Source organism: Oryx dammah, unplaced genomic scaffold (genome assembly GCF_014754425.2).
Source record: "Oryx dammah isolate SB20612 unplaced genomic scaffold, SCBI_Odam_1.1 HiC_scaffold_2, whole genome shotgun sequence".
Lineage (NCBI taxonomy): Eukaryota > Metazoa > Chordata > Mammalia > Artiodactyla > Bovidae > Oryx > Oryx dammah.
The window spans coordinates 11,242,056-11,268,613 of NW_024070186.1; the positions used below are offsets into that span (position 1 = coordinate 11,242,056).

The 26,558-nt window shown below is 50.0% G+C and overlaps 1 protein-coding gene across 4 annotated transcripts in view; it reads right to left on the bottom strand.

Moving 5' to 3' along the window:
- PCNT (pericentrin) overlaps positions 1-26,558 on the bottom strand; it is a 107,405-nt gene that overhangs the window by 57,844 nt on the left and 23,003 nt on the right. For all 4 annotated transcript variants that reach the window (XM_040264561.1, XM_040264551.1, XM_040264543.1 and 1 more), the window contains exons 11-19: positions 24,878-25,013; positions 23,820-24,037; positions 20,441-20,910; positions 18,671-19,229; positions 14,632-14,742; positions 8,334-8,495; positions 2,404-2,555; positions 1,085-1,245; positions 759-997 (exon numbers count right to left, since the gene is read on the bottom strand). In XM_040264561.1, the coding sequence (XP_040120495.1) occupies positions 759-997; positions 1,085-1,245; positions 2,404-2,555; positions 8,334-8,495; positions 14,632-14,742; positions 18,671-19,229; positions 20,441-20,910; positions 23,820-24,037; positions 24,878-25,013 (2,208 nt within the window). The remainder of the gene's footprint in view (positions 1-758; positions 998-1,084; positions 1,246-2,403; positions 2,556-8,333; positions 8,496-14,631; positions 14,743-18,670; positions 19,230-20,440; positions 20,911-23,819; positions 24,038-24,877; positions 25,014-26,558) is intronic.

Below are 26,558 nucleotides of genomic sequence, written 5' to 3' on the forward strand. Positions count from 1 at the left end.
GGTGTGAGCAAGGCCCCCACAGACTGCCCGCATGCTCGGATGTGGGGCCGTGGGCCAGGTCAGACCTGCAGACCGGTTGCCCTCCCGGGAGATGCTTGCACATGGGGCTAGTCAAAAGCACCGGGCTACTTATCACCAGACGCTGCCCCACTCTGTCTGGTTTCTGAGAGAAGACGGGACAAAGTCAGAGGAGACACATCCGAGGTTGAGACTGCTGTTCTGCCTGCATCCCCATGTCCATGTCCCTGAGATGTCAACAGCGGTGTTTCACACGGAAATGCTTGTTTTTTTAACAGGACAACTTTGGGAAAAGGGTCTCAATTGTTTTCCATGTTTTGTTAACTGTCTGAAACATTCTAAAAGGTTAACAAAAATATCCCATTGTTCAGTAATAATCTCGAAACAAAATTTTATCCCATTTGGAATTAAACTAGCATGTGAGGTACAGCAAGAGGCTGAACACACAGGGTTCAAACTAAGTGCGCCAAGGTCGCCTTTCCATTCACAGCAAGCCTACTTCCTCAAGGATTTGGGCTCAGAGAAGACTTCTGTTTGAGGAAAGCACGTGGGTGAACGTGGCTGCGAGTAACAGGGTCAGGACGACACCCACCTGCCATCTGCTCAAGAACAGGAACGCTGACAGCACAGCGCCTACAGGCCCCTGGGGTCAGTGCAGGCCCCTGGGGTCGGACAGCTCTGCCATCCCTCACTCTGCCTAGCACCCTTCTCTGCAGGGGGCGCTGAAGCCCACGTCTTACCTGCTTGGCCGAGTCCAGGACCATCTCCAGGAGGCCATCCACCGCCAGGCCCAGGCTCTGGAAGACCCTCCTGACAGGCTGCTCACAGTCCAACGTGCGCTCTGGGCTGAGGAAGAAGCTCTCACACACGTGACTGCTGATCTCAGCTACCGACGATGTCTCTGCACACTCCGCCACTGTGCTGTCCGGCTCCAGGGAGGCCACATCGAGCCCTGCCCACACGTCGTCCAGTGCAGGGGCTACAAGTGAATACATACAAGGGCTGTGCTGCAAAACGCCCACAGGGAGCTGGCCTGGGGCCTCGGCGCAGGGCTGTCAAGGCTCACCTGTGGGGGGGCTCTGGCTCCCTGGCTGTGTGGTGGGCGGGCTCCTGTCCTCCAGGCAAAGCCCCACGCGCTCGCCAATGCGGCTCTTCAAGGCAATGGCAGTCTGGAGCGTCTCCCCAAACAGACCCAGCAGCCGCCTCAGGGTATCCTGGAGAGCTCTCCTGGGGAGGTGGGGGGCACAGCGCAGCATCAGCCAAGACCAGCCCCACCTGACCCACACGAGACAGCGTGATTGTGATCAAGGCACCCTTCTGAAGGCTATATCCAGCCTGCCAGCTCTGGGTAGGTGCCCCAAGTAGCACAGGGGCTTCTCCCAGAACCTCCCTCTCAGCCACTCCCCCTCCTGGCCCCAACGTGACTGTGTAAGCCCAGCCCATCACTGTGGCGCAGTCCTGCTGGCTCTCAGGAGACACCTGTTCAGAAGTTAGAAGTTAGAAGTCAGCCCTAACCCATGACCCATGAGCGTGGGAAGGCAAGCTCCCCAGCTTTCACTGGGGCCGCAAGAACCATGGAGTTTGGGGTGTCTGGCTCTCCTAGGGTGGAGTCCGGTCTCTGAGCTACAGCCCCCAGACTGTCAGGGGCATGGGGACCCTGCCCAGGGTGTGGCCCCAGGGGCCCCGAGACATCAGGGATTGTGCCCCCATCCATTCACGACTCACAGCCTCACAGGAAGCTGATTACCCAGACCTATAACGTCCCATCTGCAGCCCCCTCACCCAACCACAAGTCAGCTGGAAACAGCATGCAAGGTCCTCATGGAGACGATTAAACGATGGATGAACGAGACCAAGCCCGTGGGAGGCGCACCAGCCCTCCGCACAGCAGCCCGCCACCCCACATGCTCTCCTCTGACATGCTGTGCGCACGGCAGCACTGCAGCGCTGAGGATGAGGGTCTGGGGGTGGCTGGGACTCCAGAGCAGCAGGACCACAAGATACCAGCAGGGTCAGGCTGAGGGACACACAAAGAGGCACAGAGAGGCCAGCCCGAAAGCGGCACTTTCCTGGGCAATGCTGAGGCAGCGGGCCCGACAGACAGAGACACACCTAACTGAGCAGCCCCGGCTCACTCCGGACGCGCACAAGGGGCAGAGCCAAGACGTGCCTGACATCGGGTGGGCTGGTCCTTCAATGCAGCGTCACACCCCGTAAACTGGCAACACGTGAAGCGCTGGCAAAGCGAGGTGGGGTTATGCAGGTGACAACTCAGTGCCCATCTTATGGTTTAGGACCTCCCTAGATGGAGAACCACGAGGCACAGGGTCCCATCTGCCAGATGTCAACATGCACCCCAGCCACGAGGCAGGGGCAGCCACTGACCTCTCGCCGTGGGACAGGTCAACGTCGGACTTGAGCATCGCTATGAGAGCGGTGCCCTCCTGGTTCTCCCGTTCCCGCCTCTGCTGAAGTTTCTCCAGTTCGGAATGGTGCTCCTCTATCTCTCGGTTTAAGGATAAAATCTGGTCGTTCAGCTGTTGAAGAAAAATTGTCAAAAGCCTCAGTTAGAACAATTTAGTTAAAAATAAGTTTCTATAAGGAACTTTCTTCATCTAAGAGTAGCTCTGTGGGTTGAGCGGAAGGCAGGATGGGGCCCATCAGGTACACAAAATGCAGGCCTGAGGACAAAGAGGGTGTGATTTTGAAACCAATTAACTGAAGAATACAAACAAACAGTAAACGGTTTCAATGCTGCACATGGAGGGAACTTAGGAATAAGTGCAGCTCTTATAACCATGTCCTTGGTTATGGTGGACTAGGACACGTGGGTCACTGGAAAAAATAAAGAAAATGGAATAAATGGACAAAAAATGGCAAGTTTTAAGATGACAAACAACGACCAAATGGACAAAACAGACACTGAAAAGGAACTGCACTGCTAGCACACGGAACATGTGCCTGGACAGCTTGAGGCCAGTGCGGCCCCGGTGCCAGCGCGTGGAAGGCGGACGGCCCTGGGGTGCTGCGTCCGTGGCTGCGGCCAGGTGCAGGCACTGAACCCACGGACAGCAGCCCTTCTCTCTGCTGGTCCTCCTCCCTCCTCAGCATTTCCAGCAGCTCCTCCTCCACTTATGGTGGGGTTACATCCCTGGTGGCTCAGCGGTAAAGAACCTGTCTTAAAGTGCAAAAGACATGGGTTTGACTCCTGGGTCAGGAAGATCCCCTGGGGGAAGAAATGGCAACTGACTCCAGCGTTCTTGTCTGGGAAATTCCATGGACAGAGAAGCTTGATGGGCTAAAGTGCATGGGGCTGCAGAGTCGGATACAACTTAGCAACTAAACCACAACAACAACCCATGGTAAACTGTGAATATCACAAGTCAAAATGCATCTACCACACCTGCCAATGGACGATCTCGCTGCCATGTCCGTGAACAAAGGATGTTGCGGCCACCCAGCCACAGCTGCCCTGAGCCCTGAGGGGACTCAGGATGGGAAAGCACCGGCAGGGGCCCCGGGAGCTGAGGTGCAGATCACAGGACTGGCCTCAGTGAGCCCACTCTCCGCATCTTCCAGCACACAGACAAGCACTAAGCTCCTTAACCTGACATGTCCAGTTTTCCTTAATTAACAGCAACCTTTCGAAAGGGAAAAGCAGAGCGGTCTCTTGGTCCAGAATGGCCATCAGCGCATTGGTCGTTCACCTTTGTGACCACGTGGCTGATGGGGGGCTGTGGCTGCCCTGTCCAGCATCACAGGAGAGTGCTGGACTGCACAGAACTAGCTCCGGAAAAGATGAAAACCCAAATTCAAAATTCCAAGTATGGTTTCCATTGACCATGTATGCTTTCACACCATCGTGAGGTAAAAAATTCCTAAGTCAAACGATTGCAAGTCAGAGATTGTGTGTATACAATAACCATTAACCTTAACAAAAGACTTCTAGGGGAAAACTATAAAATTCAGTGGCAGAAATTAACACAATCAAATAGAAAGAGATATTCCAGAATCTCAGAATGCCTCTGTATTGCACGGATGCCCTTCTCCTTAAAGGCACATAGAGATCGGTGCATTTCAGCCAGCCGCATTAGGAGACTGATTGAACAGTAGGGCTGGCACAGCTGGGCTCCCCCATGTGCGGCCCCTAGACCTTCACGGCATGTGCACTGGGCACCCAGCCTGACCAGAGGAGTCCAGGAGGGAAGCGAGGGGCTGCCCACACGCAGGGGCTTGCTGACCCTGATCCACTGGACCACAAGCAGGGCAAGGACACAGCACACAGGTCTCAGGTCAGTTTCCAGAGGAAAAACTCAACTCCCTTCCTCATCTCCTTGCAGGTGGAATTAAAAAAAATTGTAAAATAACCTCAAGACTTCTTCAGCAAGGCACAGAAAGCATAACCCTGAAGAGAAGAAAAGTAGTAAAGTCAGCAATCAAGAACATTCATTCATCCAAAGATGACAAAGGGGTGGGGGGCGGAACTCACAAATTAGAATACAGAAGTACAAAAAAACTCCCCTAAATCATTCAAGAAAAGGACAAGCAATTGTTTCAAATAGAAAAAATGGCCAAAAATACAAAAAGGGGTTTCACAGAAAGGGAAACAACTAGACCACAAGCCTAGTAACAGACACGCAACCTTATCAGTAAACTAAGACCAAGAGACACCATTCTGCTGCCACAGAACTGGCAAGCGTTAAACAGTAAGAGGGTTCCAGTGACGAGGTGGAGGGAGAGAAGCTCAGGTGCGGGACTGGCGGGCCACCCCTCCTGGGGCATCTCGGTCCTCTCCCCCCACCACACCCCGCCCATCAAGCTCCTACCTCGATTTATAAAGGCAGATCACTATATGTATTTCACAATTTCTCTCTTAATTCAGAATTTAACATTTCTTTTTAAACTCTACTAGTACTTTTATTATGTCAAGGCTGTATATTGTCACCTTGCTTATTTAACTTATATGCAGAGTACATCATGAGAAATGCTGGACTGGAAGAAACACAAGCTGGAATCAAGATTGCCAGGAGAAATATCAATAACCTCAGATATGCAGATGACACCACCCTTATGGCAGAAAGTGAAGAGGAGCTAAAAAGCCTTTTGATGAAAGTGAAAGAGGAGAGCGAAAAAGTTGGCTTAAAGCTCAACATTCAGAAAACGAAGATCATGGCATCTGGTCCCATCACTTCATGGGAAATAGATGGGGAAACAGTGGAAACAGTGTCAGACTTTATGTTGGGGGGCTCCAAAATCACTGCAGATGGTGACTGCAGCCATGAAATTAAAAGATGCTTACTCCTTGGAAGAAAAGTTATGACCAACCTAGATAGCATATTCAAAGGCAGAGACATTACTTTGCCGACTAAGGTCCGTCTAGTCAAGGCTATGGTTTTTCCAGTAGTCATGTATGGATGTGAGAGTTGGACTGTGAAGAAGGCTGAGCATCAAAGAATTGATGCTTTTGAACTGTGGGGTTGAAGAAGACTCTTGAGAGTCCCTTGGACTGCAAGGACATCCAACCAGTCCATTCTGAAGGAGATCAGCCCTGGGATTTCTTTGGAAGGAATGACGCTAAAGCTGAAACTCCAGTACTTTGGCCACCTCATGTGAAGAGTTGACTCATTGGAAAAGACTCTGATGCTGGGAGGGATTGGGGGCAGGAGGAGAAGGGGACAACAGATGGCTGGATGCCATCTCTGACTCGATGGACGGGAGTCTGAGTGAACTCCGGGAGTTGGTGATGGACAGGGAGGCCTGGCGTGCTGCGATTCACGGGGTCGCAAAGAGTCGGACACGACTGAGCGACTGAACTGAGTACTTTTATTAGGACTGTAATTGTTTTTGGTCCTTGTGTTATAAAATTGCAGAGGTTGTGAATGATGTAATCTCTAACCCTATTCTGCCCATGAACCATGTTAATTTTAGTATTTTTTACAGAATGAGAGGTTTTTTTAATATTGCATGTAATGTATCAGCAGAAATGCCTGGTACACTGAAGAACCAGCTCAAGAAATGCTTTGAAAGGCTCTTTCTTCCTGAGACTACCCCCTTCATCTAAGTCCGGGGGCCCTCCCTGCTTGGCAGCACCCTCCGACACCTCCTCCTCCTCGTCCTCCTCCTCCTCTGGGCTGGGCTCCCAGCACTGGGGTGGGGGGGTGAGGTGTCTGCAGCTGAAACATACCCCTTGACCTGCGACTGATACCCTGAATCTCGCTGTGGGTAATTTTTATATCATTGGTGCTAAATTAAGTCAGACACACTGTGTGCAGTGTTCACAGTCTGAAGGCCCAGCTCCACCACTCGGCAGTCCATGGACTTTTACCAAATTGCCAGGACCTCTCCTGGGCCTCAGGGTCCTGAGAGGGAGAGAATTGCACAGAAATGAGAAAACTGTTTATAACGTGCTTAGTGCAGTGTGTGGTACACTGCCTCCAAGATGTGAAAAAGTTCAAATCCAGTGACCTAGATGATGATAAAGTCAAAGAAATTAGTACTATTATGACTCTGGAAGATCGCACAGTGGGACAATCGCTGTACACATCCATATTTTCAATAATAATAATGGGAAAAAAATCCAGTTCAAAATTGTCAAGGCTACTACTCCATTGTTATATACACATCTTTTATGTATGTAGTTATGTATATGTAGGTCTGTGTGTATAACAATATAACAGGAAAACACATATCCGTGACATTTTATTCATCTGGAACCCTTATCCCTGATTCTAGGACTTAGCACTGGGAAATAAATATCTCTTTTGATAAGTCCATATAGTCATAAAAAAAAATTAACTAATGCCATTTGCAACAACACTCAGACAGAGAAAGACAAATACCATATGATATTACTTACATGTGGAATCTAAAAAAAAAATGATACAAACAAATGTATTTATAAGATAGATGCTTCCCTAGTGTCTAAGTCAGTAAAGAGTCTGTCTGGACTGTGGGAAACCCGGGTTCAATCCCCGGATCAAGAAGATTCCCTGGAGAAGGAAATGGCAACCCACTCCAGTATTCTTGCCTGGAGAATCCCATGGACAGACAAGCCAGTCAGGCTATAGTCTGTGGAGTCACAAAGAGTCGGACATGACTGGGTGACGAAGACTTTCACTACAAGACAGAAATAGACTCACAGATTTGGAGATATGTTAGGAGCTTGGGATTAACATATACACACTACTGTGTATACAGGTAACCAACAAGGACTGACTGCGTAGCACAGGGAACTCTACTCAATATCTTCTAATAATCTAAAAGGTGAAGAATCTGAAAAACTATATACAGTTGTGTGTGTGTGAGTGTGTATAACTGAATCACTTTGCTATACACTTGAAACTAACACAACATTGTAAATTAATTATTTTATAATTAACAATCTGCATTGCAGGTGGATTCTTTACCATCTAAAACACCAGGAAATCCCCAAATTAACTATACTTCAAAAGAAAAAAAAAGAATCAAGGACCTACCTGAACAGATAAAAATGGTTATGAAAAGATGTCCAACATCATTAGTCATTTTCATTAGAGAAATGCAAATAAAAACAAGATATCACCTCAGATCTGTTATGATGGCTATTATCTTTAAAAATGAAAACAAGCATTGACAAGAATGTAGAAAAACTAAAACTCTCATGCACTGTTGGCAGAAATGCATAATGCCACAGCCACTGTGGAAAACGGTTCAACAGTTCCTCAAAAGTTAAACACAGAATTATGTGACTCGTTAACTCTGTTCCTAGATATACACCCCGAAACATCAAAAGCAGGGACTGAAACAAAAACTCATGCCCCAATGCTCACAGCAGCATTATGCCCAACAGCCAAAAGAAAGATATGACCACTAATAGACACCCATCAACAGATGAACAGATAGACAAAATGTGGTGTCTGCATACAATGGAATAATATTATTTAGCCATAAAAAGCCACCAACGTTGATACACACACTATGTGGATGGACCTTGAGGGCATGACACTAAGTGACATAAGTCAGATACAAAACAACGTATGTTGTATGATTCCTCTGAAATGAGATCCCTAGAGTAACCACAGAGGCAGAAAGCACAACAGTGGGTACCAGGGCTGGAGGGAGGGGGATGGGACTTATTTTTAACAAACACAGAATCTCTACTTGGGATGATGAACAGGTTTTGGAAATGGACAGTAGCCACAGTTGCACAATATTCTGAATGTGGTTAAGGCCACTAAACTGTACACTTAAAATGACTGAAACAGTAAGTATTATGTTAAGCATATTTTTACCATACACAGAAAAGTATTAACAAAGAAAAGATACATTTCACATACCTGCAGAATTTGATTGTTCTTCTCCTGTAGCTGCAGAGACAAAGATTCTTTCTCTTTTTCGTAAGGAGGATGTGCCTTCTCATGTTCAAGTTTAGGTATCTCCTCTTTTTCAAGCAAAGCAGCTTTCCTTTCACTTCCAAATTCACCCTGTATAAAAGTATACTATTAACAAAAAATGCCATTAAGTTATAAAATTATCCTCGCTCCCTTTCTCTGCTGCTCACTAGAATTTAATTCATTCAAACAAATACTCATTGATTCCATACTCTGCATCAAGAGAAATGATCCAAAAGACCTAGGCCACTACCCCAGTGAACATGCGTTCAAATGTGCTTATCACAAAGAATATAAAATAAAAAACCAAACCAGCCTGCTACCTTTCCCAGCAGTCACATTAAGAAATTTCCATCATCAGGGTATCATGGCCATTAAGATCCAATATATTTAGAAACCTAACTTCCTCTCATTTTAAAAGATAAACTGTTTCTTCTTAAATATTTTTTAATAATGCTCATCTGATGAGTTAGAATATATTAATGAAATTAGCTTTCTTTTTTTTTTTAAACTACAGAGGTAGTACTTTCAGAATGGCAGAATAAGGACCTCCAAAACATCATTCCTCTACACTGAGAACACTGGCAAAAACTGTCAAAAATCAGCTTCTTCAGAAAATTAGTGTCATTAAAAACAAAGGCTGAGTCACCAGAGAACAAGAAACTTTGGGACTTTTCTGGTGGTGCAGTGGTTGAGAATCTGCCCGCCAACACAGGAGACAAAGATTCAGTTCCTGGTCTAGGAAGATTCTACATGCTGAGGGGCAACTACGCCTGTGTGCCACAACTATTGAGCCCACATGCTGCAACTACTGAGCCCCCATGCTGTAATTACTAAAGCCTGCATGCTACAACTACTGGGCCCACATCCTGTAATTACTAAAACCCACATGCTACAACTACTAAAGCCTGCAAACTACAACTACTAAAGCCCGCATCCTGCAACTAAAGCCCACATGCTCCAATTACTAAAGCCCTCAAGCTACAACTACTAAAGCCCACATCCTGCAACTACTAAAGCCCGCATCCTGCAACTACTAAAGCCCGCAAGCTACAACTACTAAAGCCCACATCCTGCAACTACTAAAGCCCACATCCTGCAACTACTAAAGCCCGCAGGCTACAACTACTGAGTCTGCATCCTACAACTACTAAAGCCCACATGCTACAACTACTAAAGCCCGCATCCTGCAACTATTAAAGCCCGCATCCTGCAACTATTGAGCCCGCATCCTGCAACTATTAAAGCCCGCATGCTACAACTACTAAAGCCTGCATCCTGCAACTAAAGCCCGCATCCTGCAACTACTAAAGCCCGCATGCTACAACTACTGAGCCCGCATCCTGCAACTACTAAAGCCCGCATGCTGCAACTACTAAAGCCCGCATCCTCCAACCACTAAAGCCCACATGCTGCAACTACTGAAGTCCGTATGCCACAACTCCTGAGCCCGTGCACCTCAGAGCCTGTGCTCTGCAACGGAGAAGCCAAGACAATGAGAAGCCTGTGCGCCACAACTAGAGGAAGCATGCACGCAGCAAGGAAGACCGAGAGCAGCCCCCCAAAATCTTAAAAGAACAGGAAGCTTTGAGTGGTTCAACCTGCCCTAACCGCATCACTCCAATCTTTGGGATTTCCTTGAAAGTGCAGCCCAGGGAATCTCTGGTGGTCCAGGGGTTAAGACTCAGTACTTTCACAACTTTGGGCTTGGATTTGACCCAAGGTTCAATCTCTGATCAGGGAACTAAGTTGCTACCCCCCCAAATTTTTTTTTTTAAAGAACATTCAGCCCAGCAGTCTTGAGGAAAGGAGGAGGGACAGAATGGGTTTGCAGCGCCACCAAAGCAGCAACACCAACTGTCATTAACTGACCTGTCTGGCCAGCTCGTTGACAAGCTCCATTCTCAAAGCTGGTTTTTATCTGATCTGAAGCAGAGTTCTCCTCAACAATCCTCTTCCCAAGCCATTTGTCAAAAACAATTAGCAACCACTGTTTAACATCTCAGCAGCCTGAGGCAATAACAACACCCGAGCTAATAAGAGGGTGATCAAAAACTTAAAAGGAAGTGAAAATTCAGCCAGAGATGTAAACTGCCTGCCAGAGCACTAAAGGGCTATCAAGACCAGAGCCCCACAGTAAAGAGATAAGGTTATGAAATGAAACCAACAGACATTTTGAAGCTTAGAAGTACAATTACTGAAAGTTTCACAGGAGGGATTCAACAGCAGATTCAAGTGGGTAGAGGAATCAGCCAACATGAAGACTGGTCAAATTATTACTCAGAGATTAGTCAGTCTGGGGAACAAAAATAAAGAAGAAAAAAAATAAATAAGTAGGCTAAAGGCCTCTGGGACACCCACAGAGACCAACAAACACATAATGAGCATCCTGGAGGAGAGGACAGAAGGAGCGGGGCAGAAGAAAAACTGGAGATAACGTGGCCAAACACTTTGCAAATGTGATGAAAAAATATTAATTTATACACAGAAGCTCCTCAATGAACTCCAAGGAGGATAAGCTCAGAGAGCCATATCTGGACACATCATAATCAAACTGTTGAAAGATAAAGAAAATATTGAAAGCATCAAGAGAAGCAGCCCAACAAAAGGATTCCTCAACAGGAGTACAGCCAGCTCACTTCTCATCAGTAAGTGAAAGTGGCAGTCGCTCAGTCGTGTCCGACTCTTTGAGACCCCACAGACTGTAGCCTGACAGGTTTCTCTGTCCATGGAATTCTCCAGGCCAGGATTCTGGAGTGGGTAGGCGTTCCCTTCTCCAGGGGATCTTCCTGACCCAGGGATCGAACCCAGGTCTCCTGTACTGCAGGCAGGTTCTTCTCTACCATCTGAGCCACCAAGGAAGCCCTTCTCATCAGAAACCAGAAGCCGAACGGCAGCAGGACGCCTTGTGCACAGTGCTGAAAGCCAAATAATGTCAACCAAGAATTCCATATCCAGGAAATGATCTTTCTAAATGAAGGAAAAATTAAGACATTCACAGATAAAAATAGAATTAATCACTAACAGACCTTCCTGTGAAAAAATACTAAAGGGAGTCCTTCAGGCTAAAATGAAAGGAGACTAGACGTTAACTTGAATACACAAGAACAAAGAAAGAACGCTGGAAAACGTTACTATATAGGTAAACATGAAAGACAAAACAAATGTAGTTTTTGTTTGTAAGTCTTTTTCCCTCCTATGTGATTTAGAAGACAACTGCATAAAGCAATGAGCACGAAGTGTGCACAGATGTTCTTTGCATGACAACATCAGCACAAAGGAGGAAGGAAGGGGGGACGGAAGCTATGTAGAAAGGTAGCTTTATAAACCATTAAAATCAAGTTGGTATTAATCTGAACCATACTGTTATATGGAGAGAGAAGAAAGCCTTCGTAAGTGATGAATGCAAAGAAATAGAGCAAAACAATAGAATGGGAAAGACCAGAGATCTCTTCAAGAAAATCAGAGATACCAAGGGAACATTCATGCAAAGATGGACACAATAAAGGAGAGAAATAGTATGGACCTAACAAAAGCTGAAGATAAACAAAGAGGTGGCAAGAATACACAGAAAAACTATACAAAAAAGATCTTAATGACATGGCTAACCACAATGGTGTGATCACTCACCTAGAGCCAGACATCCTGAAGTGCGAAGTCAAGTGGGCCTTGGGAAGCATCACTATGATCAAAGCTATGGCAGGTGATGAAATTCCAGCTGAGCTATTTTAAATCCTAAAAGATGATGCTGTGAAAGTGATGCACTCAACATGCCGGCAAATTTGGAAAACTCAGCAATGGCCATGGGACTGGAAAAGGTCAATTTTCATTCCAATCCCAAAGAAAGGCAATGTCAAAGAATGTTCCAACTACTGCACAACTGAATTCACCTCACACGCTAGCAAAGGCTCAAAATTCTCCAAGCAAGGCTTCAATAGTACGTGAACCAAAAATGTCCAGATGTTCAAGTGGATTTAGAAAAGGCAGGCGAACCAGAGATCAAATTGCCAACATCTGCTGGATGATCGAAAGAGCAAGAGAATTCCAGAAAAACATCTACTTCTGTTTTATTGACTATGCCAAAGCCTCTGACTGTGTGGATCACAATAAACTGTGGAAAATTCTTTAAGAGATAGGAATACCAGACCACGTTACCTGCCTCCTGAAAAATCTGTGTGTAGATCAAGAAACAACAGTTAGAACCAGACATGGAAAAACAGACTGGTTCCAAACTGGGAAAGGAATATGACAAGGCTGTATACTGTCACCCTGCTTATTCAACTTGTATGAAGAGTACATCATTTGAAATGATGGGCTGGATGAAGCACAAGCTAGAATCAAGATTGCTGGAAGAAATATCAATAACCTCAGATATGCAGATGATACCACCCTTATGGCAGAAAGTGAATAAGAACTAAAGAGCCTCTTGATGAAAGCATAAGAGAAGAGTGAAAAAGCTGGCTTAAAACTCAACATTCAAAAAATGAAAATCATGGCATCCAATCGCATTACTTCATGGCAAATAGATGGGGAAACAAAGGAAACAGTGAGACTTTATTTTCTTGGGCTTCAAAATCACTACAGATGGTGACCACAGCCAAGAAATTAAAAGATGCTTGTTCTTTGGAAGAAAAGCTATGACCAACCTAGAAAGTATAGTAAAAAGCAGAGACATTACTTTGCCAACAGAAGTCTGTCTAATCAAAGCTATGGTTTTTCCCGTAGTCATGTATGGATGAGAGACGTACCATAAAGAAATATGAGAGCTAAAGAGTTGATGCTTTTGAACTGTAGTACTGGAGTAGACTTTTAAGAGTCCCTTGGACTGCAAGAAGATCAAACCAGTCCATCCTAAAGGAAATCAGTCCTGGGTGTTCATTGGAAGGACTGATGCTGAAGCTGAAGCTCCAATACTTTGGCCACCTGATGCGAAGAACTGACTCATTGGAAAAGACCCTGATGCTGGGAAAGATTGAGGGCAGGAGGAGAAGGGGACAGAGGAGGAGATGGTTGGATGGCATCAGCAACTTGATGGACATGAGTTTGAGCAAGCTCTAGGATGGTGATGGACAGGGAAGCCTGGTGTGCTGCAGTCTGTGGGGTGGCAAAGAGTCTGACATGACTGAGCAACTGAACTGAACTGATATATATATATAAACATCAAGGAAATTAAAATGGAAGAAGGCAGTAATGGAGGACTAGAGGAACAGAAGAGACAAGATACACAGAAAACAAACTGCAAATAGTGACGCGTATGAATCTAGAACCCATTATTCTAGGTGAAAGCAATCAAACACAAAACACCACATACCATATGATTTGATTTCAATAAAATGTCCAGAAAAGGCAAATCTACAGAAACAGGAAGCAGACTGGTGGTTGTCAGGGGCTGGGAGAGGAGAGAGACTGCTAATGGGTGGGGGGTTTCTTCTCTGGTGATACAAATGTTTTGGAATAAGATACAACTTTGTGAATATACTAAAAACCACTGTACTATATACTTCAAAAAGAGAGCTTTTTATGATCTCAACAAAGCTGCAATCTAAAACAAAACAAACCCACAGTAAAAATCATTGTGAGTAGTGAAGGTCACTTATGTGCAGAGTTCCTTTCCTGGAAATAGGCTCATTAAAGAAGAAAACGCTTGATGTGGCAGCTGCTGAGTTGCCAAAGCAAGATCATGAAGGGGACTCCAACTTCCCCAGATTTATACACAGCTGACTCTCGAAGATGGTGCTGAACCATGACATTCAACCTATACACACGCCACGAGGCATGAGGGATCTAGTTCCCCGACCAGGGATCAAACTTGTGCCCCCTGCACTGGGAGTGCAGAGTCTTAACCACTGACCACCAGGAAAGTCCCACAGATTTTGGTTCAACAGTAAATACGCAATCCAGGCGGCTGAATCTGGGGATTCACAGCAATGGCAGATATGGAGGAACCACATATACTGAGGGCCAACTATAAACTAGATACAGATTTTCGACTGTGTAGAGCATTAGCACCCCTAATTCCATGTTGCTTAAGGAACAACTACTTGATGACAATTTCTAAGCAGAAAAAATAGGCTAGTCACTTTAAATATAAAAATGAATGAAAAAAGTTGCCTAAAAACCCTCGGTTTCTAAAACAATGAAAATATGCTTTAATTCTGAATACCAAAATTAATTTAGACTAAAATATTCTTTGCAGATGAGGAAAGATAACAATAAAACGGAACTGTGGCTCCTAACCCAGTACCTGTAACGGTGTGACCTGCTGCTCCAGGGAGGCTTCTGGCTTACACTCCAGGAGCTCCATCTCCTCCTCCCGCCCCGCCTGGGGAGCTGAGCACTGGGCCTCGGGCTCCTGCTGAGTGGGAAGGAAGGTCAACCTGAGCCACGAGCACGTACGTGGACATGTGGGCAGGGTGCAGCTCACACTTCATCCACGTGTTTTCACTGTGATGATGCACAGGACCTCCCTACACACCACTGTTCCACATGCTGCCTGAGTAAACTCTGCTTTACAGATCGAATTCTGTTCAATCTGCCGTGTGCTAAATGGTAAAGTCAATAGAAGTTTTTAAGAAACTATTTCCAGGTTTTTCTAAAAATCCACAGAATTCTATGGGAAATGTGATATATATTTTAATCATCGAAAAATGGATACACCTACAGAAGAAAAAATAAGCAGTATTATCCAAAGAACACAAACTCAGTATTAAAAACAAATTCAACTGATAATTGAAGACATTCAAAGTATATTGAAAACAACCACAGGTCTCTTACGATTTTAAAAAATGCTATGAACAGAGCATTTACTTTGCCAGAAAGAGCGAGACTGCCTGCACAACCAACAGTGAGCACACGACAGCTGACTCCCGCTTCCCTTCCCTGCTCCGTGTCCCCGACGTAAGGGCCACTTCTGCAAGGGACACTTATCTCTAAAACAGGAAATCAGGCTTACGTGTTCAGAGAACTATTCTTACAACCAAACTCCAGAGCGAAGTAACTTGCAAAGTAACCCAATCTCACAGGCCCTGGGTAAACAACTCTTCTGATGAGTGACACTGCTTCTCAAACAGGTGCGAGATATTTGTGGCCCAGATAAAACCTGTTCACAGAGGAAGAACAGCGCGTCCCTGCTATTTTGGGAACAATGACCATGGCACCCAGGAGACGCCCAGCAAGGCTTCATGGAATATCTGTCTGCGAGGAAAGCCTGAGGGAAGAGGGCAGAAGGTGGCAAATACTGCCTGCAAATATCCTCCTGGCCCAGGAACAGACATGGGCTATTCTCCTGTCCTGGGTGTAGACACGAACCTCAACTATTCTCCCGGCCCATGGGTAGACGTGGACCTGAACTATTCTGCCCTGGTGTAGACGTGGACCTGAACTATTCTCCTGCCCTGGTGTAGACGTGGACCTGAACTATTCTCCCAGCATGTGTGTAGACGTGGGCCTGAACTATTCTCCCAGGACGTGTGTAGACGGACTATTCTCCTGTCCTGGGTGTAGACACGAACCTGAACTATTCTCCTGGCCCATGGGTAGACATTGACTATTCTGTCTCGGTTATAGGCATGAACCTGAACTATTCTCCTGCCCTGGTGTAGGCATGGACCTGAACTATTTTCCTGTCCCATGTGTAGACACGAAACTGAACCATTCTCCCAGCCCAGGTGTAGACATAGATCTGAACTATTCTCCTGTCCCATATGTAGACATGGGCATGAACTATTCTCTTGTCCTATGTGCAGACATGGACCTAAACCATTTTCCTGGCCCAGGTATAGACGTGGGCGTGAACTATTCTCCTAGCCCGTGTGCAGACATGGGCATGATCTATTCTCCTGGCCCAGGGGTAGACGTGGGCATAAACCATTTTCCTGGCCCAGAGGTAGACGTGGGCATAAACCATTTTCCTGGCCCAGGGGTAGACGTGGGCATGAACTATTCTCCTGGCCCAGGTGTAGACGTGGGCATGAACTATTCTCCTGGCCCGTGTGTAGACGTGGGCATGAACTATTCTCCTGGCCCATGTGTAGACGTGGGCATGACTGTTCTCCTGGCCTGTGTGTAGATCTGGACCGGAACTGTTCTCCCACCCCTACGTGTATCCCAACTTGACCTATCACAGAAGAAACTGGGTCTCAGGCTGGATCTGTGATGACATTAAAAGATCACTATTGACTCTGTAGGACAGCGTGGAGTATGCTTCTGGTTTACTTGGGCAGCTTGATGCACTGAGACTGGCATGTACCCCGTGGGCAGTCCCATCCTGAACTATTCTCTGTTTCTGTTGAAATTTTCTCCAAAGCAAAGTTAAAATGGGAAGAAATGGCACCTCCCCACAAACCCAGCTGTTTTCTCCTGTGAAATGAGCGAGACAAAAAGGGCACTTAGACAGTATCTAATGCTTACATATCCTTCCTAACAAAGGGATGATGTACTTCAACACACAACTAGAAACATGCTCCCCAAATGCTCTCAATGATTGAACAAGAGTCAACACACAAGTACAAAAGCGCTGAGCCAAGGAGCACACATGACACGTGTCTCACCAACAGGCAACGGAACGAGCAGGATGAATGAACAGGAGCCCGCAAAGCTTCCTGGAGGGAAGGGTCGTCAGCCAGTAAATGAGCCTCTCAGCAGGTGCGAGGCCCGCCCAGCGCCCACTCCACACGGACCTCGTGAAAGACCCTCAGCACTGTGATGGAGAGAAGCTTCTGGAGACCCAGCGGCTCTGTTGATGCCACCAGCACCCCTGTGGGGGCCAGAGTCTGAGCCCTAGGTCATTCCTGAAGCCACCACTGCCCAGAAGGAGGCGCAATGCCCACCCACAGCCACCCCTCTGCGAGGGGCACCCCCTGCGGGGCCTGTCTCTGCATCATAGTCACGTGACCGTCCCTAAGCCATGACAGGCTGCGTGGTGCTGCTGCCCAGGGGGCAGGACCCTGGCATGTGCCCTGCCCTCCTCCAGGGGCCACATCCACAGGTCAGTGCACCCCACATGCCTCTGTCCCACGCACCCTCAACCCCTCACGCCTCCTATGAGCACATTTTACACTAATGAGATGAAGGCACGTTTAAAACACACAGTTTTCCCGTGAAAGAGACACACACTTCTCCCTCTCAATGTTCTTTCAAAACTCCATTTTCTTCAAACCCTATAAACCGAGGGAATCCAGTTTAAATCCACAGGTTGGCAACAAAGCCCCTTCCCCAAGCACCCTTCTGCCTGGGAGGAATGGAAGCTGACAGCTGACGGCTCAGAAGCAGACCACCCTGGGGGCACCTCAACCCAGGGACACCTGCCCTGGGCCGCACCCAGGGACCACCCAGAGGCTCACGACCCCACGGGAGCCTGCCCAGCCCTCCCGGAACTCACTCACGGTCTCGCCCACAGAGCACACAGGACAGGCAGAGCCAACATGTGAAATGAAGCCCCACCGCCTCCGCAGGTTGGGTTGCCCTTTTCCTCCCATCATTAGACAAGCTGAACCAGACCAGAGAACGAAACCCTCCTGGGAACATCCACTCACACGTAAAGCATGTCTCAGTCGGAAACGAAGGTTCTCCTGGTATCTGTGTTTCCACAAGGCTGAGGTTTCCTGCTTTGTGACCTGGAATACCTACTTGTGATGTGACAAAGCACAAAGCCACAGAACAGGACTGTTTCGAAAGGCCGGGCATGCACATCTGCCAAGTCAGTGCAGAGCAATGTGCCCCCACGCTGACTTCAACTTCTAACCAACTAAATACATCCTGCTCACAACGCATGGGGCCACGGGCCTGCAGACAAGGCAAGCCTGGTGCTGGCAGGGCCCCGGGGCCACCTCCAGAGATCACCCACCACGGGGACAATCGCTGCCCGACACAGACCGCCTCAGACATAGGACAAAGCGCTCTACCTCACAGAAACAACACGAGCCCCAAGGAGCACAGTGTTCTTTCAAAACTCCATTTTCTTCAAACCCTATAAACCGAGGGAATCCAGTTTAAATCCACGGGTTGGCAACAAAGCCCCTTCCCCAAGCACCCTTTCAAAACTCCACTGCAAGCTCACAGGAAAGGCCACACATGGACACCGGCTGCCAAAAGCCTTCACCAAGAAGCTGAGACCAAAAAATGCCGTAAAACCCACTGTTCTGTACCTGCCTCACCAGGAAACCCATGGCTGGTGGGGGGCAGCGGGCAGAGGGCAGGGGCACCAGACAGACACGCGTGCAGCTGACACGAGCGGGTCCTAGGAAGGGCAAAGTCCCTGTCCCCGCCCCACCCACACACCTCACCTTGCGAGCCCCGTGCAGCCAGAGGGCTCTCACGCCCTCTGGGGGCTCCAGGCTCCCGTGCCCTCTCAGGCTGTCCTCTGCGGACTGAAGCTCTTCGGCACATTGCAGCTCCAGCAGCTCCAGCACCTGGGTCAAGACCCCGTGGTGAGCCACGTCCTCCTTCTGCAGCCGCTCCTCCAGGTCCAGCCGCAGCAGCTCCAGGGCCCGCTGGTGCCTGCCCTGCACGGCCTGCAGCTCAGACAGGTACCGCAAGCGCAGAGCATCCAGGTGTGACGCGTGTCTGGCCTCCAACACATTGACTTCAGCAGCATGTTTCACCTGCGACTCAGCCTCACGCGCCTCTGCCAGGGCCCACCGCTCACGCTCGAACGAGGACTTCAACGCATCCACCTCGGCCTGGCGCCTGGTCTCCAGCTCCGCGGTCAGGGACAGGATATGCCGCTGGTGCCCCTCCTGGAGGAGCCGCAGCTCGTGTGCATGCTGCTTCTGGGCCTCCCGCAGGAAGGCATCTTGCTCTGCGGCCAGTTTCTCTGTGATTGCTCTACGTTCTTCCAAAAACCTGAGACAACAAGCCAAGTGAACACAGAGCCGACGCGTAGCCACAAGAGCACCCCTGGGGAGCCCGCTGCCAGGGGAGAGGCCGCCCCACCCAGATCCCGCCTGCTCTCCCTCCTCCCTGGGCACCACCACCAGCCGCGAGCCAATGGGGAAAAGGCCACGAAGCCAGAGGAGCTCAGGCGGGAGCCCAGCACCCCCGGCCACAAACTAGAGTGCAGGGCACAGAGCCCCAGCCAGAAACCACAGATACTGCAGGAAGCAGGGGGACCACCACTTGGCCAAGAGAAGACCTCAACAGGGAAGGGTGGCCTCAACAGGAGCCCCAGGGCTGCAAAGAATGTTCAGAAGACCCAGAAACCAGCCTCCACGGGGTGACTCAAGGGCATGAAGCAGTGGCACTGGCTGAGAGCAGAGTCAGGAGGCACCCAGAGCCCCAGCAGGAACAGGGGAGAATCTGCACAAGTGCCGTGACACACCAGGCGAATGACAAGAGCTGGGACATGTCTCAGGTACCAACTGCCCACCAGCCACCATGACAGCCTCTCCACGGATTAGCCCACGAGGAGGACACTAAGGTCTCGTGAGCCCACACATTGCACCTGTGTCCATCCAGCTCACATGGTGGGTCAGGATTTGAACTCAACCCTCAGACCCCAGGCCAGGAGTCTGGGCACCTGCCTTGAGACGCTGGGGAGCGGATGACACACAAGACGCAGCTCTGACGATCCCAGCGCTCATCAACACCCCTGGGCACCACAGCCCAGGTCTGCAAAGAGGCAGCAAGCCAACAACATCCTAGGCCTCCTTAACAACTTCAGGGAAGTATGTACATAGTTGGGAAATGCTGTTCATTTTTTTAATGAGTTTAAAAAACACAAGAAAATTCATGAATGAGCCACACAATCTTAGGATAAAAAGGCTGAAGTTCTGCTACTAAAAATCTAAAACATGCAAAAAACACACACGCTTGTCAAAGATGCACACGTGGCCGCGTGGCTCATGGGACACAGGCCCCACAGGAAGGACGGGGATGCCATTCCTGCCAGAGGCCTGCAGCCCTGAGAGCCACACACACCCTCCTGGGGCTCTGCCTCAGCCTCCTGGAGACCCACCTCACCCTTGGGGAGCTCAGGGAGGGGACCTGCCTTTCCTCACTGGCCAGGGGGGTGGGCGGCTCCGAACCTAACAGGCTGCTCTGCGGATGGCACCCACCTGCTCTGGGCCACCTTCAGCTGGAGGGCGCAGTCCTCCTTCAGGTGGAGCATGGCGAGCTCCTGGTCCTGGGCCCCTGGGGCCGGGCCACAGCCCAGCTCCCGGCCACACTGGCCACACCGCAGAGACTCATCTCCGGGGAGTCCAAGCTCCAGCTGCCGAAGGCGGCCCTGTTGTTCCACCAGTGACCCCTCTAGGTCCAGGATCTGAGCTGCCTGCTGGTCTTGAAGTTGCCTCATTTCGGCTTCTCGAAGCTCAAACCTGTTCATCATGGACCGCTTCTCAGACTCCACCTGTTCTCGCAGGTCAAGGAGCATCTTCGTCAGCCTCTCTTCAGCCCCTCTCCGCAGGTCCTCACTTGTAACTTTCCACTCAGCCTCTCTCTCCCTGAGTTCCTGTTTCATTTGCTCAATCCTCTTCTCAGCACTCTTCAGTTCTTCCTGGTGAGCTTCAACTAAATTCTGTTTAACCTGCAACCACACAATTTTTTTTTTTTAAGAAGGAAGAAATTAAATGAAAAGATCACTGGCCACAAAGACCCAAATCCACCTCTGAAGACAGAGAAGCTCTGTCAGCTATTAATACAAGCACTCGTCCCACAATGCTGGGCTGGATGAAGCACAAGTTGGAATGCAGATTGCTGGGAGAAATATCAATAACCTCAGATATGCAGATGACACCACCCTTATTGCAAAAAGCAAAGAGGAACTAAAGAGCCTCTTGATGAAGGTGAAAAAGGAGAGTGAAAAAGTTGGCTTAAAAGTCAACATTCAGAAAACTAAGATCATGGCACCTGGTCCCAGCATTTCATGGCAAATAGATGGGAAAAGAATGGAAACAGTGAGAGACTTTCTTCTCATGGGCTCCAAAATCACTGCTGATGGTGATTGCAGCCAGGAGATCAAAAAACACTTGCCCCTTGGAAGAAAAATTATGACAAACCTAGACAGCATATTAAAAAGCAGAGACATTACTTTGCCAACAAAGGTCCATCTAGTCAAGGCTATGGTTTTTCCAGTGGTCATGTATGGATATGAGAGTTGGACCATAAGAAAGCTGAGCGCCAAAGAATTAACGCTTTTGAACTGTGGTGTTGGAGAAGACTCTTGAGAGTCCCCTGGACTGCAAGGAGATCAAACCAGTCAATCCTAGAGGAAATCAGTCCTGAATATTCACAGTAAGGACTGATGTTGAAGCTAAAGCTCTGATACTTTGGCCGCCTGACGTGAAGAGCTGACTCATTAGAAAAGACCCTGAAAGATAGAAGGCACAAGAAGAAGGGGACAACAGAGGATGAGATGGTTGCATGGCATCATTGACTCGATGGGCATGAGTCTGAGCAAGCTCCAGGAGATGGTGAAGGACAGAGAAGCCTGGCATGCCGCAGTCCATGGGGTCGCAAAGAGCTGGACACAACTAAGTGAGTGAACAGCATAGTCCCACAACATACGTGAACAGAGCAATGGGAGTATTTCTCAGGCTGATGGGAATGATGGAGACTAAAAGGCACAAATCTAAGACTATCTGGCTAAGTTCACCGTGTCCATTGCCCGGCACCTGGCCCCAACTGTTACCTCTAGGGCTGGCAGGTCTGGACACAGTCAAAGAGGCGGCCTCCTCTGCAATGCCAAGAACAGCTCAGGGGCTCAGACATGAGAGGGACCTCCCATTAAGGGGGGGCCGGCCCCCTCCCCCAGCAGAACCATCACCAGGCAGCACAGCTCACAGGCGAGCAGCAGACAGTAGGGCCAAGCCTCTGGACTTGCACCACGATGACCCAGGGTCTACAAGGGGCCTGAGCAAGAGGCTGGTGAGCTGAGACCAACACTCTTCAAGGTGTATGAAGAGGGACACGAACCAGAAAGCTGCACACACACAAATATCCTCATTTTCAAAACAGGAGACAAAGTAGGTCAGCATACTGATCAATCATTGAGAAGAAACAAAACAAAACAAAACCAGAAAGGTTTGTGAAACTGACTTCAACCAGTTATTCAAGTCATTAAACTTTAGGGCCTGCTCCTGGTGATAGTTGAGAATCAGCTCTAATTAGAGCAAACAACTGCAGGCTCTGGATAAGATCCAGGAGATTCAGGGCTAGGGGTCCTGACACCCAGAGTAAAGAAATGCCCTGGGTGACCAACCCACCTGTGCCATGGACGTGCACCTGGAAATGCTCCTGTTTGAACCAGAAGAGCCGGGAAGTGAAGGGGAAAGCCCACCAGGACGGGCAGGAGGTGCCAGAATCCAGCCCAGTTCTCAGGCTGGTGCCTGCTCATGTACAAGCAGGTGAACAGAAGACACAGACCAGCCCAGAAGGCCTAAGCACACACCTTGGCCCGACACGGAGAAGAGGGGGAGGCCGCTGGCTTCTGAAGGGGTCAGGGGCAGCCTCCTGGGACTGAGCCCTTGACCCGTGGGGCTGGCACTAACTCCAGGTAGATACAGTCAAAGGTGAAAAGTAAAATGGATGGAAGAAGATGTTGCATCAGAGAAAACACACTGCACTGGTCAGAGAGCAGGCAGATTCCAGCACAAAGAAGCTTCACCAGAAACGGGGCATTTCACGCAGGATGAAAGCGCAGTTTCCCAAGAAGACGTGATGACCATAAACGTGCAGTTAACAGAACCACCAAACACAGTGAATACTGTGCGAGCTAAATGCGGAGCACTCGCTCCACATTCCTCTCATGACAGTTCACACGGGGAGAGCAATCAGGGGCCAGGGAAGCGCTCAGGCACTTGAACGTAAAAATCCATCAAGCAGGGTCTGTCCTTCAGGGACCCCCTGTGAGGCTACAGGCCTTCATATGCCTGTCCTCATGACCAGCGGGTGAGTAGGGGGACAACACGTGATTTGCCCATGAAACTCGGCCTCGATGGAGGAGGACCTGGGACAGCGTCACCGGGAGGAGGAGCGGGGCAGCCACAGAACTGCCCAGATGGCCACCCTGGGCCTTGGAGAATCTCCAGGCCTCGGCAAGGCCGCTAGTAATTTAGGGGAGGTGCCCAAGCTGTGGGCCGGGGTCTCATCACTGCATGTCCACGGCTGCAAGTCTCAGTCAATGGAGACAGCCTGGCGGCTGGAACAGCACAGAAGATGCAGTGGACAAGGCCTGAAGGTGGCCTCGCCACCCACCGTGGCACCGCTCTGAGGACCCGGTCAGTTCCCCTAAGCCCCGCAGCCTCTGTATGAGTTAGGATTACACACATGGGTCCGAGCTTAGGTGGCAGCCCATCCCCACCCAAGGGAGGCACCCAGCAAACACTGCTGCAGGGCAGAGGGTGGCGCTGACCTCGGAGCTTGTGCTGACATGGCCAGTTCACATGCAGCCCTGTGGATGTGAGCATCGCTGCAAGGTAAGCCATTTCAACTTACTTTCTCCAAGTCCTCTTTCAGGCAGATTTCACGCTGCAACTTCTCCTGCAAATTTCTGTTTTCTACTTTTAAGAGATCGATTTCTTCCTTGAGCTCCACTGGAATAAGCACAAGCTGAGCCCTGTGTGCGGTTTCCAAACCCAAGTCTCCAGCCGGCACTTCCGTCTCCAACTCCAAGGCCGGGCTCTGTGCACACAGGACAGGCTCCCGGGCAAGCTCTGTGGGGACAAGGGGCAGAATCATCACGCTGACCCTCCAAAAGACAGGACACTGAGCTTCAGAAGCCCCAGACAACTGCGCGTAGACCCTGAAACCCCTGTGGGAGCACGGTACCAGAAGGGGACACGACACACCCGTCTGCAGCCCAGTGGGCACTGCCGTGGGCACTGCGCACCAGAAGCAGACGAGCAGACCTGTCCCGAGCTGTCCACACCCGCTGCTGCCCCTCTGGTCTGGGTACCGAGGAATCGGCCCCCCAGAGCTGCTCTGGCCAGGGCTCATCACTGTCCCAGGCTGGAGGAAGAGGCACGGGGCACAACCCAGGGGACTGGAAGATGCTGAGCAGCAGCCATGGGACACTGCTCACGTGGGGAGGAGAATGGGCAGGACTGGGCACCAGCAGGTATGATCCCACTCTCTGGGCCACGTGCTAGCCTTCCACAGGCCCATACAGCTCCAAGGGACCCTGGCCCGGACCCTGAGTCACAGGCCCTCAAGGCGGGACATGGGGACTTGCCTCCTCAGCTTGATGCGGGACCCACCCTTTCCAGGGCTACGTGTCCAGGGCCAGCCGTGCATCCGCTCTCCTGGGCCCCAGTCCACGCCCGGGATGACCACAGCTTCTCCATCCCCATAGCCCCCAAGGACCCCATGCTGCTGCCCAGGCAGACCCTCTCCTGACACACAAGGCCTGCTCCTCGACCCTAGGGAAGGGCTTCCGGCACCCCAGCTACAGAGTCAACAGCCAGCACACGCAGTGCCGGTGGCTCTCGTGGGATGTGGTCACAGCCCAGAACACCACTGCAGGCTGGCTGCCACAGGAGCACTTAAAAACATACCTTGGCCGGGCTCCTCCGAACCCCTTGCAGGCAGCTCTCCTTCCAACGCTTCCTGCTGGGCATCCTGGGAGGACGTCCCTGCTGCTAGTTGGCACTGGTGATTTTCTTCTAACCACGTGCGCAAACCCAGGCTCTCCTTTGGGGAAATCACAGAGAAAACCTTGTAAAGAGCCTCTCAGCCTGGTTCCCTGACCCTGCCTCCCCCAGAGTTCCCCATGGAACCCCCCTTCCTGAACCTCGCACACCACACCTCGCCTACTGCCCCCACGTCTCACTCCAAGAAGGGAGGCAGGCATATCCACTGGAGTCAGCTGTGGGCTCGGGGCCTCCCTGCACCCACACCCACTGGAACCTGGGGCCCACCCTCCACGTCCCAGGGTCAGACCTGCTGGGCCAGCCGTATGGCCAAGGCCCTCGGCTAAGGGGTCCCACTCTGCCCCGGGATCCCCTCACTCCCTGCTCCATGCTTCCCATCCAGAGCCCATGCTGGGCCGCTCCTCTCAATGACGCTCCTGGACACAGAGTCCCTAGCGTCCTCATGCGAGGATAAGAGGGAGGGCAGAGGGACCCGAGGCTGGGTCAGCCCTTCCTGCTCCCTCCAAGAGGCAACCTGTCACCGATCTCCCTCAGATTCAACAGAGATCTCGTCAGCCTAAACATCCAGCTCTCAATAAGCTCAAATCATCCTTTAATCAAGACTCAAGTCCTCGTATGGTCACTGGAGAAAACAACTTGACTGATGGGGCAGAATCAAGTGCCCCCCTCACTCAGCGCACAGTGGGTCGGGCTTCTGAGTGGAAGAGCAGACCCAGCAAGTCGGGTGAGAGTGACTTACCGTTCAGGGAAAGAGAAGGGGCCAGACATCAGCCCCGCCGAGCAATGGCCAGGTCCAGACGACAAAACAAAAATAAAACACAGGAGAGTGGGGGCAGGGAGCTGAGAGCAAGGGCTGCCAGCTTTGGAGAAACAGGCAGAACACGGCAGCAACACCCAGACACGTGAAAAGACATCCTGGCTCAGTGACAAACCAGGAGTCAGAGCCAGAGATTTACTGGCCAGGGTCAGCGTTGCCCAGAGGGGCATGAGGGGTCCCACAGCCAGCTAGGGGGAGTCCCACCAGGCACCCTCAGTCCACACGACATGTCAACACGTCAAATACACACCAGGCACAGGCATCCACCATGCACACAAGCCCACACACAGGACTTCTGCTCAAACACACATACGCTCTATGTTTTTACATTCCCTCAGACGATGAGACACAATTTATAAACCTACGAGAAGAAACAGGGACAGAGGTGACCAGTGGGCCAGCAGTGAGCAACCGCTGGAGAGCACAGGCACACAGAAGGCTCGGAGGAGTACACGTGAGCTGCCCACACACCCGGGAGGCAGGCAGGGGGTGCAGGGGGCACAGAGGTAACTGCAAGACCCCCAGGGGCTACAGATTATGGAGGCTGGCAAGGGGTGGGGACCCCACTGTGTCCCTCACCTCACGGAGCCCAGCAGGAGACTGGTAGAGACCAATGGCCCTGGGAGAGAAGGCTGCACCACCCCCCCACGTAGAGCCTGCCCCCCTCAGTCAGACAGCCCCTAAGACCCCACAGTGCTTCACGCCTCCTGGGATGGCACAGCCTTGGGGCACCAACCAACGCACAGACCACCATCATCCCACATAACA